The sequence below is a fragment of the Muscardinus avellanarius genome (genome assembly GCF_963383645.1).
Source record: "Muscardinus avellanarius genome assembly, chromosome: 7".
NCBI classification, from domain to species: Eukaryota; Metazoa; Chordata; class Mammalia; order Rodentia; family Gliridae; genus Muscardinus; species Muscardinus avellanarius.
In genome coordinates this window covers 29,090,041-29,107,918 of record NC_137793.1, presented here as the reverse complement: position 1 = coordinate 29,107,918, position 17,878 = coordinate 29,090,041, and the positions used below count along the sequence as shown (strand labels likewise).

The 17,878-nt window shown below is 46.8% G+C and overlaps 1 protein-coding gene across 2 annotated transcripts; it reads right to left on the bottom strand.

The window, feature by feature from the left end:
• Window positions 1-1,493: 1,493 nt before the first annotated feature.
• On the bottom strand, window positions 1,494-16,151 carry TRIM41 (tripartite motif containing 41; the record flags this gene model as incomplete). Of its 2 annotated transcripts, none has more annotated exons than XM_080699497.1 (6): window positions 1,494-2,095; window positions 2,479-2,606; window positions 2,800-2,822; window positions 3,315-3,578; window positions 6,639-6,734; window positions 15,348-16,151. In XM_080699497.1, the coding sequence occupies 6 exons, from the start codon at window positions 16,149-16,151 to the stop codon at window positions 1,494-1,496; spliced, it is 1,917 nt and encodes a 638-aa protein (XP_080555623.1). The 2 variants fall into 2 exon arrangements, with proteins under 2 accessions (XP_080555623.1, XP_080555624.1); XM_080699498.1 differs by having other exon boundaries at window positions 3,315-3,545.
• Window positions 16,152-17,878: the final 1,727 nt, after the last annotated feature.

Sequence of the window (17,878 nt, the reverse complement as noted above, 5' to 3'; positions counted from 1 at the left end):
CAGCTACTTAGTGAGACCTGTTTCAAAATTAAAAAAAAAAAATAGGGCTAGGGGGTGTAGCTTGGAGGTAGAATGCCTCTGGGTTCCATCCTCGGTACCCTAAAAATTAACAAGTATGGAAAAGGAAATACGTTCAGTACTGGGGATTAAGCCCAAAGCAAGTACTCTACCAGAGTTACATTCCCACCTCTAACCATCCCAATCCCTTTAATGTGTGTTAACTGTCAGGGCAGTTAACAAATTTAGAATCCCCAGCCTCCTGAGTAGCTGGTACTATAAAGCACTGTTCAGCCCTCAAAGTAATGGCGAGTTGCAAGTCATAGTTAATTTTGACTGGTGTGCCAATAAAAAACAGGGTGTTCAGATGGATTTATATCCCATTCTTGAATCGATTCTGCCAAGTGTGATAGGGGCAGGCAGGCCTTGAGGTTAAGCAGCCATGTGGCAAGCTGGGAAGGGATAAGTCAGATTACTCATTGGTCACAGCTTCTTCCTGCTCACTTAAAGAAATGGGTTCCATGAAAGAAGCAAATAAACTTTATTTTCTGCAACACAAACCACCTTCCCAACATAAGTTGACCTCAGCCATCAAAGCAGAGGGCAAAAGGCTGATAAGGTAAGGGGTTAATAAAAAAATAGATTATACCCAAGGTTCTCTCTTCATTCCCCCCACCCTATCCAAACTCCTGGCCCTTGTCCCCAGCTTCCCCACGAGGCTTTGCCAAAGGAGAATAAAAAGGCTGGGAACTGACGAGCAATTCCACGAATGGGGAAGGAGCCTGGCAGTGGGGAGTGGAAGGGTACAGCTGGAGACAGGCTTCCAAATTGAGGGCTGGAGAAAGGGAGACAGCTGGGTGATGTAATGGTATGTAGTTTCAAATCATGTTGACCATCCCAGATCTCTCACTGAAGCTAAATTCTGGCCGGTCTATAGAGGTAGAAATTGGGGGTGGAAGGAAAGTTTAAATTCCTCCCCTTTCCCCAGGAGAGTAGACATTTCATTACCCAGCTCTACCCTTTTTGCCCAGCCTGCCTCCCTAAAACAGCTTCCAGATCCCTTTGCTAAAATTTGCACCAGTAAATGAAATGGGGATGGTATGAGTCTTGCCCAATCCTTCAAGCCTCAGAAGTGACAAAGGTTGGAGAGTAGGAATGGGGAAAAGAAGGCGATGGGAGTAGCAATCTCCCCTCATGCCCTGCTCAAACTCAGACCCCAGGGCTGAACTAGGCTAGGCCATGGGAGGGAGGGCCAAGCCGCTGTTATCAGGGACCCATGCAGACCTGTTGGACAGACACAGGAGGTGAGAAAAGGCCGAGCTGGAGGGTTCTTTAGGCTCCTAGAGGGAGAAGCGGGAACCTGCGGTCAAGGAAGAGCAGGAAGCAACAGCAACAAAGTGGGAGGAGCCTTTGAGCCCCCAAATTTATGGGCCGCCATCCACCACCACCCGCCCCCCCAGTGCTGACCAGAGGGGCCCCTGCGGGTGGCAGGCTAATCAAGGACAAAGCTTGATGCGAGTGCCCTTAGAAAGCACCCTGAAGAAAGGGAAGACGCGCTCGCCCAGGAAAGCAGCCGAGAAGGTATGGACGTGGGCTAGAGTCTCCGCGTTGTAGAAACCCAGGCGCCCAGCCTCGTAGTCCAGGTACACGCCGAAGCGCCGAGGTTTCTCGCTTGGGCTCAACAGGGTCTGCTCCGTTGAGCTCTGTGCCTGGTAGCGTTTGCCATTGGTGCCCACACACCACACTTCCCGCTGGAGCAGGGGCTGCTGGGGCAGGTGGAGCCGGCGGCGGCGGTGGTGATGGCGCGAGGAGCTGGCATCCCCGCTGCCCACAGAGGACCCCCCAGGGCCCACTTTTTCCTTGTGGTGGCCTGATTCACGGGCAGCGCCCACCGCCCAACCCCGCCGCCCGCCCACCTCTACCTCCCAGTAGTGCCGGCCAGAGCGGAAGCCCTGGGCCCCCAGTACACAGCAGTCAGCGGAGAAGCGTTTGGGATGGTCGGAAACCTCCTGCCGCCGGTCTGCCAGGCGAACGCCCCGCCGGTCAGGGGACAGCATCAGGGCTGGGTGAGCTGTGTCAGGATCCAGCGTCAGGTCCACTTAGGAGGAGGGAGAACAAATACACCAGGGCTACCCATCAGCAGCGCCCTCCACAGGTTCAGCCTTTTCTGCTGTCCTTGCATCCCATGCATCTATCCCACCCGGCTCTCCTCAGGACAGGCGGGTTCCTGTGGGCGGGTCCTCTTCCCAGAACCCCCAACAGGCATTCTTCTCCATGGCTCTTCTCCCACCTCACCCCAGCCCCATCCCCCAAAGCTACCGAGGCTAGGCAAAGAGCATTGGCTAGGCAAAGAGCATTGGCTTGAAACGTCAGAGAAACCTGTAGCCTACCCTACCTCAGCCCCCACAGGGGCAGTTGCCCTCAGAACCCAACCTGTCTGTGAAGGGAAAGGCAAAGTAAGTTAACACAGGTGACCCCTACCTCTGGCAGCCTGACAGAACATCCGGCTCATTTTCCTCACAATGGCGTCTGTCAGGAAGTCATGGCTATGGGGTTGGCACGGGTCGGGGGACCAGATCTCTGGGGGCTGCAACTGTACCTCTTCACACCTGGAGGAAGGGGACCGGGCAGGGGGTGGGACCATGATAATCCCAGAGGGAAGAACAGAAGCTGAGGGAAAGGAGAAAGAGGGTCCAGGAGCAGAAACTCAAGTCCTGGGGAAGGAAGGAGAGGGATACCCAAGAGAGGCAGAGATGGGAGACCAGATGCCACTGGGTCACAGACGGTAGAATGAGAACACACCTATTGAAAGTCTCCTTGATGTCCTGGGAATAACAGAAACAAAAAGAGGGAGAAAGAGACAAAGAAAGAGTCAGCTGCACAGGGACCACTGCTTTCTCCCAATCTCCAGCCACAGAAAGGTCTAAACTTGGAACGGGAAGGGAGAAGCAGCATCCTCCAGGCCCTCAAACATGCAGCTGCCTCCACGCCCCCTATGCTCACTCCACCTAACTTACCTCGTCCTGCTCTGAGCCCAGTAACAGAATTTTCACAGAATGACTTGGTCACCATTTTTCAGGATTTGACTGTCAAAAACTCTTTCCTCAATTCTCATTTAAACCCCCTCTTCTACAACAGAACCCCCCCCCCATGGGCATAATTGTCACAACATATTCAATATTGTCTCCAGCCTCAAAAAAAAAAAAGTTTTTGGTCTTCAGGTTAAAAATTATTGTGGGTTCTTCCCAGTGAGAAGAGAGGCTTGGGCAGGGATGTGGTAAGCACTGCCCACAGGGAAATGGGGGCAAGGCGCTCACCTGGAGCAGCCGCAGGCCCCCTTGCTGACTCCGCTCCTGGGCCTCCGCCAGCAGGCGGCTCAGCTGGGCAGCCTGCTCTGTGAGGCGGCTGGCCACCGCTCCCGAATGCACCAACTGAGCTTCGTGCATCTCTCGGAGGCGCCGTTCCAGCCCTGCCTGCTCTTCTGCCAGAAACCGCGTTAGCCTCCCGAACTCTGAAGCCACAGCTGCCAGCTCTGCCTTCATCTGGCTCTGGAATGAAGCAAAGGAAACAGCAGATACTACCTGAACAAGGAGGAAGATAAAACTTCAGTTTTCTTAACTCCTACCTTTCAATCCAAGGCAAAGGAGCCTTACATCAACCACTCCAAGAAAGACCTGGAAGTGGAGAGAGGTCCATCTCCTTCCCCACCTTTCCACCTTGCCAGGCTCACTGGTCCCAAACTCACTCACCACTTCCTGGAAGACTTAGCTCTCTACCATGCTTAACCTAATTTGCCTTTCAAGATTTGATCTTTTCTTTTTTTTCTTTTTTTTTTTGGTGGTACTGAAGATTGAACCCAGGGACATTTTACCTCTGAGCTACATCCCCAGCCTGATTTTATTCTTTATTTTGAAACAGGGTCTCACTAAACTGCGGAGAGCCCCACTAAGTAGCTGAGGCTGGCTGTGAACCCGGTTCCTCCTGTTTTAGCTTCCCAAGTACTGGAATTACAAATGTGTGCCACCATACTGGCAAGACCTAATCTTACATGTTCCTTTTTTTAAATTTTGTTTTGTTGTTGTTTTCTTTTTTGCAGCACTGGGGATAGAACTCAGGGGCATTCTACCTCTGAGTGACACCCCCAGCCTTACTTTTTTTTATTTATTATTTTTGAAACAGGGTCTCACTGAGTTGCAAAGGGCTTCACTAAGTAGCTGAGGCTGTCAGTGAACCACGATCCTCCTGTCTCGGCTTCCCAAATGCTGGGAGATGAAGCATGCACCACCATTCCCAGCTAATCTTACATGTTCTGGGAGAAGCCTTCTCTCACCTCCAGATTTAAATCAGCACCATCTACATGAGTATCACTATTCCTCTCCATGACATATACAATACTGAAAATGCTATATTTACAATGGAGTCTTTTTTGGCGAGTCTGGGGATGGAACCCAGAGGCATTGGACCTCTGAGCTACACCCCCTGCCCAATTTTCTTTTTTTTATTCTTTTATTTTGAAACAGGGCCTCACTAAGTAGCTGAGGCTGTCTGCAAACCCCGATCCTCCGGTTTCAGCCTCTCAAATGCTGGGATTACAAGCATGTGCCACCACGCCCGGCTACAATGGAGTATCTTAAAATTATTTTCCTCCACCGTACCTTAAGCTTCTACCATCAGGAACAGAGTCTGTCTTTGTTTGCCACAATGTCATCAGAATTTAGCATGGTGCCGACCACAAGTAGGTACTTGGTAAGAACTTTTTGAAGTAAGTAAGAGAATTCAAGTATCAAGATATGAATTTCAAGACGGGCATGGTGGCGCACACTTGTAATCCCAGCATTTGGGAGGCTGAGACAAGAGTATCGTGGTTTGAGGAGAGCCTCAGCTACAACTCAGTGAGACCATTTCAAAATAAAGAATAAAACCAGGCATGGTGACGCACGCTTGTAATCTCAGCATTTCGGAGGCTGACACAGGAGGATCGCACAGGTTAGAAGTCAGGCTCAGCAACTTAGTGAGGCTCTCAACAACTTAGTGAGACCCTGTTTCCAAATAAAATATATATATTTAAAAAAATAGGTAGGTCTGAGAGTATAGCCCAGAGGTAGAAAGCCTCTGGGTTCTACCTCCAGTATCACCCCAAAAGAAATAATAATAATAATAATAATAATAATAATAATAATAATAATAAATAAAATAAAGAATAAAAAATAGGGCTGGGGGTGTAGCTCGAAGGTAGAATGCTCCTCGGTTCCATCCCTAGTACTGCAAAACAAAATCGTAACTTCTTTTTTAGTGGTGGACCCTCAGGAAAGTCAAGTGCTCTAGATTAAGGAGTCAAACTTTCTCTGTAAAGGTCCAGATAGTATTTTAAAGTATTTTACACTTTGTGGGCCAAGAGACAAAATCCAGGATATTGTTAAGTACAATTATCCCTAAGTATTCAAAGGGTTCTGGTTCGAGGATACCACACTCCACAGATGTTCAATGCCCTTACACAAAATAATGTAGTATTTGCATATAACCTAAACATATAGTCCTGTATACTTTAAACATCTCTAGAAGCTGGGCACGTTGGTGCATGTCTGTAATCCCTGTACTTGGGAGGCTGAGACAGGAGGATCGCAGGTTGGAGGACAGATTCCGCAAATAGCGAGACTCATCAACCTAGCGAGACCGTTTCCAAATGAGAAATAAAGTCAGGTTGGGGTGTAGCTCAAAGGTAGAATGCCTCTAGATTCAATCCCCAGTACCACACACAACACACAACCCTCTAGATTATTTATAATACCTAGTGCAAATGATAGGCAAATAGTTCTATTAGGGAATAATGACAAGAAAAATGTGTATACATGTTCAGTATAGATGTACTTTTTTCTCCAAGTATTTTTCAATACAAAGTTGGGTTAATGCATGGATGTGGAGCCTGCAGATATAGAAGACAAACTGTACTTAATACATAACTACTAGACTAAGAGGTAGTAGGCCTCTACAATGCTAAGAGTCACTGACTCCTCCCTTCCCTTACACACCTCAGCCTGTCTACCACAGTAAGCCTCCCAGCGGCTCAGGGCTGCTTTGTTCATGGTGGTAGTGACATACACGCACACAGCACTTGGTGAGCTTCCTCCAGCTCCCTCCGCACCTCCCCATATAGGATACTGACATTACTACTGGTATTCTCACATATCTACATAGTATCAGTGGACGTGTTTTCTTACTCGTTTTATTTAATTTATTTATTTATTTATTTATTTATTTATTTATTTATTTAGTACTGGGAATGGAACTCGGGCACTCTACCTCTACACTACACCCCAGCCCTATTTTTTATTCTTTATTTTGAAACAGGGTCTTACTAAGTAGCTGAGGCTGGCTGCAAACTTTGATCCTCCTGTCTCAGCCTCCCAAATGCTGGGATTACAAGCATGCACCACTATGCCCGGCTTATTTATTTTATTTAAGAACCAAAGAAGCAACATAACTCTTGACTCTTTAAGTCCCTCTATCTCCTCCGGTTCCTAAAAAAGTATCTACCCCTCTCCCACACCTGGCTGTCCCCTTTTCAGGAGATCTAGCCATCACTTGAGAGTTCCCTACCCTGACCACAGAACCAGCCAGCCCATTCAAGGACACTACCGTACCTTCAGTTCTGTCACCCGCCTCTCCTCCTTGGCCTTCATCTTCTGCACAGCCTCCAGGTGCTTCCTGAGTGGCTCCACATGCCCCTGCAATTTGGCCTGAGAGAATAGGAAAGGGTAGGTTAAAGGTGGGGTCCTTCAGAGCCTACTGCTCCAAACCTCCCTATGTTCCAAGCCTCCCGACATGGGTTGAGCTCAAAGTCTGGCAGCCCACTACAGGGGTCAAGTAAGCCCTTCCTCCCCTGCTTTCTCTCATATGATGGCAGAGGCCTCCCATCCTCTCTGTAGCTATTATGTGCAGAAGCCCAATGTGCAGTCCCTACATGTGAGGCGTTATGGCTACGGAGCTCCTCAACCAAGAGTTGTGTGGACACGGCCTAAGCTCCCACTACTCAGACTCCTTCCACAGAAGTGTTTCTGCCTTTGGTCCCTTTCCCCTCATGAGCCATCTTCCTCATGACATTCATCTCTAAAAACGTTTCTGATGATTCTGTGCTCAGTGGTTCTCCACCCCTTCCAAAAGATCACCCATACTTTTCCAGCTTGCTTCACCTGCTATGCCAATCTTTTCAACAATCTTAGGTTTAGTCCCATAAAATTACTTGTCTTTTCTTTCTTGATACTGGAGGTTGAATCCAGAAGAATTCTACCTCTAAGCTATCCCCCTCCACAGCCTTTTATTTTTCTATTTGGAAACAAAGTCTCACTAAGTTGCTGAGGCTGACCTCAAATTTATGATCCATTTCAACTCCCCATGTACTTGGACTACAAGAGTGCACCACCACAAGTAGTATGCATGCATGTATGCATGTATGTATGTATTTGTATTTATTTATTTATTGTAGTACTAGGGATTGAACCCAGGGGCATTCTACCTCCAAGCTACACCTACTTTTTTTTATTTAGAAACAGTGTCTTGCTAAGTTGCTGAGAGCCTTGCTAAATTGCCAAGCTGTCTTTGAACCTGCAATCCTCCTGTCTCTGCCTTCCATGTACTGAAATTACAGTTATGCACCACCATACCTGCCTCCACACCCAACGTTTTTTTTTTTGTGGTGGTGGTACTGGGGGTGGAACCCAGAGGCTTTCTACCTCTGGGCTATACTCCCAGACCCATTTTATATTTTATTTGGAAACAGGGTCTCACTTAAGTTGCTGAGAGCCTCACTTGAGTAGCTGAGACTGGCTTTCGAACCTGCGTGATCCACCTGTCTCGGCCTCCCAAGCGCGGGGATTATAAGCGTGCGCCACCACGCCCAGCTTATTATTTTGAAACACAGTCTCACTGAATTGTAAAGGGCCTCACTAAGTAGCTGAGGCTGTCCAGGAACCAAAATCCTCCTGTCTCAGCCTCCCAAATGCTGGGATCATAAGCATGCGCCACCACACCTGGCTTCACACCCAGCTTTTAAAACTACTTGTTGCCTGGCAGGGTGGTATACATTTGTAATCCCCATACTTAGGAGGCTAACAAAGGAGGATCACAGTCAAAGCCAATCTTGGCAACCTAGTAAGACCCTGTTTCTAAGTATGGAATAAAATCACACTAGGGGTATAGCTTGGAGGTAGAATGTCACTAAGCTCAATTCCCCATACCATAAAAAAATAAAAAATACTTATTTTTTACTGAATATATTTAATTCCATGTTGTTCCCTTGCCTGGGACAGTCCTCCACTTCACCCAAACCACTCTTCCTTTAAAACCCAGCTTTCTGTGAGGCCAGGCATGGTGGCACATGCTTGTAAACCCAGCACTTGAGAGGCTGAGACAGGAGGATCGCACAAGTTCAAAGCCAGCCTCAGCTGCTTAATGAGGCTCTCAGCAACTTAGTGAGACCCTGTTTCTAAATAAAGTATAAAATAGGTCTGGGAGTATAGCCCAGAGGTAGAAAGTCTCTGGGTTCCACCCCCAGTACCACCACAAAAAAATAAATAAATAAAATAAAATCCAGCTCTCTGACCAAGGCCCTGATTCTTCCGCCCCCAACTTCCTCTACAACCCCAAGGAATCTGGAAAAAAAAAAAACCTTCTTTGTAGTACTTCCCTGGGTGCTAATGATTTATAAGTATGCCTCCCCTAAACCACTGTGGGGTCCCAGCCCCCACTTTCTTAATTATATTTGTTTATCTGCTTTTTCTTCTATTTAATTATTTGCTAAATAGAAAACAAAAACTTTAATAACTTCCTAAAGTTATTAATTTTTGCAACAATTAGACACATGCACTTTGTGTTCCAACAATGTGTAGCTGAGTTTTTTTCTTTCTTCCTTTCCTTCTTTCTTTCTTTTTGTTTTTTTTTTTGTTGTTGTTGTTTTTTGTGGTACTGAGGGTGGAACCCAGGGGCTTTTCTACCTCCAGGCTACACTCCCAGAACTATTTTATACTTTATTTGGAAACAGGGTCTCACTAAGTTGCTGAGAGCCTCACTAAGTAGCTGGGGCTGGCTTTGAACCTGTGCGATCCTCCTGTCTCAGCCTCCCAAGCACTGGGATTACAAGCGTGCGCCACCACACCCAACCTAGGTCTTCTACTTCTGCCTCACTCCCTCCTTATCCTGGGGAAAATGCAGATTAGAATTTAAGCCTACACTCTTATCAGGACTAGAATAGCTTGGTGATCTGAGACAAGCCACTCATCCAGTTTTTTCCACTTAAAATGAGAATAGAAGCCGAGCATGGTGGCGCAAGATTGTAATACCAGCATTTGGGAGGCTGAGACAGGAGGATCCAGGTTCACAGCCAGCCTCAGCTACTTAGTGAGGTCCTTTGCTACTCAAACCCTGTTTCAAAATAAAGACTAAAAAATAGGGCTAGGGGTGTAGCTCCGAGGTAGAATGCCCCTGGGTTCCATCCCCAGTACCACAAAAAAAAAAAAAAAAAGGAATAGAATCTTCCTCACAGATAATATACTTAGCACAGTCTGACATATGGCAAAAGATCAACAAATGATACCTAATACTTGACATTTTTATAATCACCCTTGAAGTAAAAAGGTTACTGATCCAGAGTACAAAAAGTATCGCTGCAAAAGATAGTAGTTATAGGAAAATTACAGTAAATAAAATTACAAACCGGGCATGGGGGTACACTCCTATACTCACAGAACTTGGGAGGCTGAGAAAGGAGGATCACAAGTTCACAGCCAGCCTCAAAAACTTAGTGAGACCCTATGCAACTTAGCAAGACCCTGTTTCAAATTAAAAAATGAAATAGGGCTGGAGGTGTAGCTCAGGGACACAATGCTCCTGGATTTGATCCCCTGTACAACAACAAGATAGACAGATTGATAGATAGATAGATAGATGTCATTCTATAATATGAAAATATCACAAATTATACAAAATTTTATCTTTTTTTTTTTTTTTTTTTGGTGGTGCTGGGGTTCCTGGAAACACTTCTATTTCCAGACTATACTCCCAGACCTATTTTATACTTTTTATTTGGAATCAGGGTCTCTTAAGCCAGACAGGCTGGCTTTGAACCTGCGCGATACTCCTGTCTCTGCCTCCCAAGCTGGGGGATAACAAGCATGCGCCACCACGCCCGGCTTATCTTTTGATATTACTTTTCCTCCCCAATACTGGGGACTGAACTCAGGAGCGCTTTACAGCTAAACTAAATATATCCAGCCCTTTTTTTTCTTTTTTATTGTGAGATAGGATCTTGCCAAGTTGTTAGGGCTAGCCTTGGACTTGGAACCCTCTGGAGATACTGAAATTACAGATGTGTGCCACAGAGCCTGGCTTGATATCAAATTATTTCTCTAAAGCTTAATGCATTTAATATTTTCCTAAATCACTGACCAAAAAAAAATCCATAAACACAAATCCAAAAAAATACCTTTCTTTTGGCAGTACTGGAAACTGAACTCAGGAATGCTCTACAACTGAGCTTTATTCCCAGCCTCCTTTTAATTTTTATTTTAAAGTTGGGCTTGGTGACACAAATTTGTAATCCTAGTACTTGGGAGGCTAAGACAGAGGATAGTAGGTTCAAGAACAGCCTCAGCAATTTAGTGAGGCTCTCAGCATCCTGGTAAGACTCTTGTTTCCAAATAAGTAAAACTGGCCTGGGGAGCCAGGCAGGGTGGCACATGCTTGTAATCCCACCATTTGGGAGGCTGAGACAGGAGGATCAAGGTTCATAGGCAGCCTCAGCTACTTAGTGAGGCCCTCTGCAACTCAGTGAGACCCTGTTTCAAAATAAAGAATAAAAAAAAAATAGGGCTGGGGGTGTAGCTCGGAGGTACAATGCCCCTGGGTTCCATCCCCAGTTCCGTGGGGGGAGGCGGGGGAATGGGTCTGGGGGTGTAGTTCAGAGGTAGAATACCTCTGTGTTCAATTCCCAGTACCACAAAAAGTAATTAAATAAATTTTATTTTGAGACAGGGTCTTGCTAAGTTGCTAAGCCTGGTCTCAAATCTGCGATCCTCCTGTCTCAGCCACCATGCCCAGCTAGACATCTAACTTTTTAGGTTTATTTATATATCATTTGTTATATCCATTCAATTAAAAAAAATTCTAGCCAGGTGTGGTGGTGCATGCTTGTAATCCTAGTACTTGGAAGACTGAGACAGAAACATTGAAGGTTTGAGGACAGTCTCAACGAGTAGTGAGACTCTTGTCAATCTAGCAATACCCTGTTTCAAAATAAAAGTTAAACAGGGCTGGGGGTGTAGTTCAGAGGTAGAGTGCCCCTGGGTTCAATTCCCATTACGACAAAAAAAAAAAAATTCTTATTGTGGTACTGGTGATTGAACTCAGGGGCATTCTACTTCCGAGCTACACCTGAGGCCTATTTTTTAATTTTGAAACAGGGTCTAAGTTGTAGAGGGCCTCACTACAGTAGCTGAGGCTGGCTGTGAACCTTTGATCCTCTGTCTCAGCCTCTCAAGTACTGGAATTACAAGTGTGCGCCACCATACCCAGCTACAAAATAAAAATTTTTTAAATAAAATAATTTTATAAAACAATGCTATACCAAGTTAGTGCTTATGTATGTATGTGAAAAGAATAAACTTCTCACCTACAAAATAGCTTATAAGTCAGAAAGAGAATCACTCAAATTAGATCTAAATAATAAAACTTATGTGTTTATATTTGCTAATCACTTTTCTTTCTTTCTTTTCTGTAGTACCAAAGATGGAACCCTGGGGCCTGCTACCTCTAAGCTATACCCCCAGACCTATTTTTTTTTTTTTTTTTTAATTTGGAAACAGGGTCTCATTAGGTTGCTAAGAATTTACTAAGTTGCTGAGGCTGGCTTCAAATGTGCACCTGCCTGTCTCAGCCTCCTAAGTACTGGGATTATAAGCATGTGCTTGATCATTTAATGGCAGATTAAATATGTTTCCTTGGTTTCCCAACTTGTAGAGCTTTGATAGCTTATCAAGAAAAAGGATTGTAACTTATTTTAGCTGGGCACGGTGGTCCACTTTTGTAATCCCAGTACTTGGCAGGCGGAGGCTGAAGGATCACAGGTTTGAGGCCAGCCTCAGCAACCTAGTGAGGCCCTCTGCAACTTAGTGAGACCTTGTTTCAAAATAAAAAATAAAATAGCTCATAGGTAAAATTTCCCTGAGTTCAATCCCCAGCAGCATACACACAAAAAACAAGAACTTATTTTACTTACTTACCCACTGAAAGAACTAGTATAAGATTTTTCAGGCAGCAGATTTTTCAACAGCTGTGGCTCATAAAAATTATAATAATTTCAGGCGCCAGGTGTGGTGGCGCATAGCTGTAATCCCAGTACTTGGGAAGCTGAAACAGAAGGATTTCAGGACCAAGACCAATTTAGCAAGACTCTTGGCAACGTAGTGAGACCCTGTTTCAAAGTAAAAAATTTTAAAAAGTGCTTGGAGGTAGTATGCCCCTTGGTTCAATCTCTAGTAGCAATAAATGAATGAATAAACAAATGGACAAATAAAGATTCAGAGGCTCTTTGCAAGAGTTCTAGAAGGGAATGTGGAGATGAAAAGCGTGGCATGCCCATGGATAACCCACCCTGGCTCCCAGTTAACTGTATAACAGGTCCAGCTAATTAGGAACTGAGAAGATACAGAAGAGAAGAGCGTGCCAGGCACAGGAGTGCATGGTTACAATCCCAGCTACTCAGGAGGCAAAAGCAGGAGGAGCACAGGTTCTAGGCCAGAGAGACTTGTCTCAAAATAAAAAACAAGCACAATATGGTGGTGCACACCTGTAATCCCAGTAGTTGTGAGGCTGAGACAGGAGGATTCAAAGTGCAAGGCTAGGCTCAGCAATTTAGTGAGACCCTCAGACCCTCAGCAACCTAACAAGACCCTGTTGTTTAAAAAGGGGGGGGGTAGCTCAGAAGTATAATGTGGGGAAGGGGAGGGAGAGAAGGACAGGAGTTAAATATGTAGGGCTTAGCAGACAGGCAACATCACCAACACAGTAACTCCACTGGGCTTTCTAAGTAACTACATTGTAAGTAACTACTTACACTGTAAGTAACTACACTGAGCTTTCTAAGGATAATGCTGGGAGTGGTGTTGCATGCCTGTAATCCCAGCACTTTGGAGCCTAAGACAAAAGGATTGCAGGTTTGAGGCCAGCCTCAGCAACTTAGCAAGACCCTGTTTCAAAATAAAAAAGGACTGGGATATAGTTCAGAGATAAGAGTGCCCCTGAGTTCCAGTAAACTCCCCCCACACTCACATACACACACACACACACACACTCTCTCTTCTCTGATTCAGAATCTCTGGAGCCAGGATACTTTTTTTTTTTTTTTTTTTTTTTTTTTGGTACTAGGGGCATTCTAGCTCTGAACTATACCTCTAGCACTCTTTAAAATTTTTTATTTCAAAGTAAGGTCTCACTAAGTTGCCAAGGCTGAACTTAAACCTGCCATCCTCCTGTCTCAGCCTCCTGTCTCAGCACGCCTGTACTAGATCTTACAGGCGTGTGCCCAGTCCACTGTACTTCTGAAAACCTCACCTAGTAATTAATTCTAACAATCAGCCAGGCTTTATAATCACCTTGTGGAAGAGTTACCTGAAATGAAGTGATGTAGGTTTATCTTAGCTGTGCCACTCAGGGCTGAGAAGACCTACACACATTACTCCTAGATAAGGTAATTGCAATTAATTCCTAAATGAATTTACTGAAGGAATCAGGAGAGTGGGTGAAAACACAAGTCACAAAACAAAAAAGCTCTGTGTAGACCCCAGACTCCTCCTGGTCCCACTGCTTCACACCCGCCTAGGCCATCACAAAGTTGTTATTTGTGCTGTCTGTCTCACAGAAATATTTCCTTTACCAAGTCCAAAGAGTCAGAATCAACCTTAACCAACTAGCATCAGACTCCAAGAAGGACATGTCAGGAGAGTCAAACTAAAAACAAACATCCAAATGGTGGTAACACTGTTACCAGTATACCCCAGAAAGGGACAGTCATAACCAAGCCCATCACCTTCTAAAGCTGTGAACAAGGTAAAAGGGGAATAGAAAATGTATCAAACTCTCCAGGCATGGTAGCGAATTTGGGAGGCTGAGACAGGAGACAGCCTCCTGCTACTTCCTGAGGCCCTCTGCAACTCAGTGAGACCCTGTTTCAAAATAATAAAAAATAGGGCTGGGGATGTAGCTTGAAAGTAGAATGCCCCTGGGTTCCATCCCCAGTACCACAAAACAGAAAGAAAGAAAGAAAGAAAAGAAAAGAAAGAAAGAAAGAAAGAAAGAAAGAAAATAAATCAAACTCACAGGTTGGTTTTGAGTTTCAAATGAAAATTCATGTGATGTACCAATAGAGTACCCAATATATGTAGTTAAGTGCTCAGTAACTATTAATCATAGAGAAACTGAAGTTCAGACACTCAGTGACTTTAGCAAGTTTTGACAGCATGGCAGAGCCAGATCTTCTACCTTAAAAATCTCTCTCTAGCAGAGTGTGGTGGTGCACCCTTCCTAGTACTAGAGAGGCTGAGACAGGAGGATCAAGGTTCACGGATAGCCTCAGCTACTTAGTGAGGCCCTTTGCAACTCAATGAGACCCTGTTTCAAAATAAAGAATAAAAGATAGGGCTGGGGGTATAGTTCGAAGGTAGAATGCCCCTAGGTTCCTTCCCCAGTACTGCAAAACAAACAACCCTCTCTATTTTTTTCTGGTCTGTACATCAGTCTAGTGCAGAGCCCACCTAAGTCCTTGTGGTGGAAACCAAACCACACAGTGGGGTGCATAGGGAACACACAGGAGAAAAGTGCAGGGTGGGCATTTGGGTCACACACTTGTCGTTTCTGTGCTTGTTTTAGAGCCCTTCCTTGTTCATTGAGGCCCTCATTTTTTTTTTTTTTTCCTTCCACTTCTAAGGGCCTCAGTCAAGGACAGGCTAAACTCACCCAGAAGAAAATGAGACTGCTAGTAATGTCCTGGAGACCTGTCACCTGCACCCCTACATTTAGCCACAACTTAAGTGTGAAAAGCAGTGCCATTTCCCAGAAGGCAAAGCCTACTGATCTGGCATCACCAGCTTTGCCCCACTTGCCTCTGGATTTCACTGTGTCTGCTCCATCTGTGTAGAGTCCTTCTCACTCTAACCCATCTTAGTGCCAGTAAGCGCTTGGAGGAGAATCACCTCACTAGTACATTAGGTTCTTTGAGAGGAACCTTTGAGATGTTTCCTTTCCCCAGTTCCCCACACTTCCTCTCCACCCACTAAACTCCATCTTCTCTTTACCTCTCTCACCTTGTACTCCTGTACCACCTCCTCCAGTGGCACCACGCTGTGCTGTTTGTGGCTCCTGGATTCTCTGCACACCACACAGATGGCTTCTTCATCCACTTCACAAAACAGCTTCAGAGCTTCCTGGTGTTTAGGACAGATGCCCTGCTCCTGTGCACGGCTGCCTCGACCAGGGGTCGGGTGCATCTGCCGAATCACCTGGACCATGTTGGCCAGTTGCAGGTTGGGGCGGAAGCTCCGCCGAGGAAAGCTCTTGCGGCACTGGGGACAGGTGAAGCACCTCCGAGGGGCTGGAGGCGGGGGCAGTGGGGTGACGGGGTCTAGCTCCTCTTCCTCCTCCTCCTCCAGCACCTCCTCCTCGTCCTCCTCCTCCTCCCCTCTCATATCCTCCATGTCCCCCAAGTAGTAGTCCAGGTCTTCCTCCTCGTCCTCCTCCTCCCACAAGTAGTCCATGTTGTCCCAGCTGGACCCACCCATGCCGCTGGTCCAGAACACACCCTCCTCTTCCTCCTCGACCTCCTCTTCCATGTCGCCCTCATAATCTTCGTCCCTCATGGGGGTGTCCCACCCCCCGCCAGCCCCAACTGCCTCCACTTCCTCCTCTTCTCCGTCCTCCTCCTCCTCCCGGTCCAACTCATCCCTGTCTTCCTCATCCTCCCCGCCCCACAACTGGGTTACACACACTCGGCAGAAGTTGTGCCCGCAGCCGATGGACACGGGGTCCGTGAAGTAATCGAGGCAGATGGCGCACACCGCCTCCTCCTGAAGGGTCTGCACAGGGTTGGGTGTCATGGCAACGGCAGCCATCTTAGTGTCCAGTCAGCCAGTGTAGATGTGCGGTGGGGGGTACGGGGGGTGCGGGGGTCTTTGCTCTCAGACGCCCTGGCGACCCGGTCCCACCCCCAGCCCTGCCTCTCCACACCTCGCCTCAAGCGCAGCCAGAGAAATGTCCTCCTGACAACCCACCCCACACAGTTCCCTATTCCCAGACGACAACCGTGTCTCTGCGAGGGGCGGGGACAGAGCTGAACGCCACGGACAAATCTCTCAGGTGGCCCTGAGTGCAAATCCGACCCAACGCTCCCCCGGCCTCCCTATAAATCCCCGCCCCTCCTCACTTCCTGGCCCCGCCCCCCGCTTCCGGCTCCCTCACAACACTTCCGGCGTCTGCGCACACCCTTGCTCGCGAGTTCCCCCGCGATCGTACTACGCCCCTTTCTTCCCCAACCCCAGGCCCCAAGCGACAGGAAAGGGCCTGGAGGCTCTCTAGCTGACACTCGGTAACAGGGAGGTAGGGCTAGGACGGTGGAGGCCCACGTCTCTGCGATGCGTGGGAAATAAGGACAGAACAGGACTGTCCACCTCCATCCCCCGCCACCCGGGAGAAACTACGGGGGACGGAGGGAGCGTTCGGCAACTGTCTCCTTTCAGTACTAAGACCGCATCGGCCTGGCGCCATCCTACCGACTGGACACGGACGGCTGAAGGAGGGACTCCCCACAGTTGGTGCCGGAAGCGGAGGGGCGGGCCCCGAAGTGCTTCCGGCCCTTCTAGGCAGAGGACTTTGTGGTTTGGAATTCGGAGGGTCCTTCCAGGTCGGATCAGGGGGCGGGGCCTGGGGTGGGTGGAGCCAGGAGCGCGCCCTCCCCCGAGACAGCTGGCATTTCCACAGCCAGTTTAGAAACTTATAATGGGTCACTGTCACCACGTTTGGATGAACTTCCCTAATAAAGGAAGAGTGACAAATCATTACAGCCACATTCGCATACGCTCTTTAGCTGTAAAAAGAAGCCTCCTCAGAATGTATTCTTACGTTTGAGAAAAGCAAGTTGCTGGAAAAGGTGAGAGTACGCCAAGGAAAGAATGTTGTGTGTTTGACAGCCCTGCGCGGTCGCAGGGGAGGCTGAGATAGAAGGATCTCGGGTTTGCAACCAGCCTCAGAAACTTAGGCCCTGTTTCAAATAAATAAACATTAATGTGTTTGACATCTTTCTATACCTACACTTACTCATGTAAAGTTAAGAAAGATAGTTCTTATCTCACAGGGTTTCCTGAGAATGTCATGTGAAGCGACTAAGGCTTGGCTGCCCATTATTACCATCATTATTCTGTGGAAGAAATACTAGTAGAGTTTTTAGAAAGGCTGAGAGTCAGGAGTTAGAAACACTTTCTTAGGTATCCTTATGTATCCTTCTGTATCTATTGACTTTTTACATCGTTTTCTTTTACTAAGAAACACCCATTCATTCAACAAATACTTTGTTTTTTAAGGCAGGTACAAATTCTTTCTTTGGGGAGGGGGAGGGATTGAACCCAGGAGTATTCTACCTCCAAGCTACACTTCCCAGTCCTTTTCACTTTTTGTTTTGAAATAGGGCCTATGTTGCTGAGACTCTCACTAAATTGCTGAGGCCGCCCCGAAACTGCCTCCGAATCTTCTAGTCTCAGCCTTCCAGGTATTGGGATTACAGGTGTGTGCCACCACACCCCTCCCAACCAATACTTTCTGAGTCGTGTACCACTCATCTTCCAGA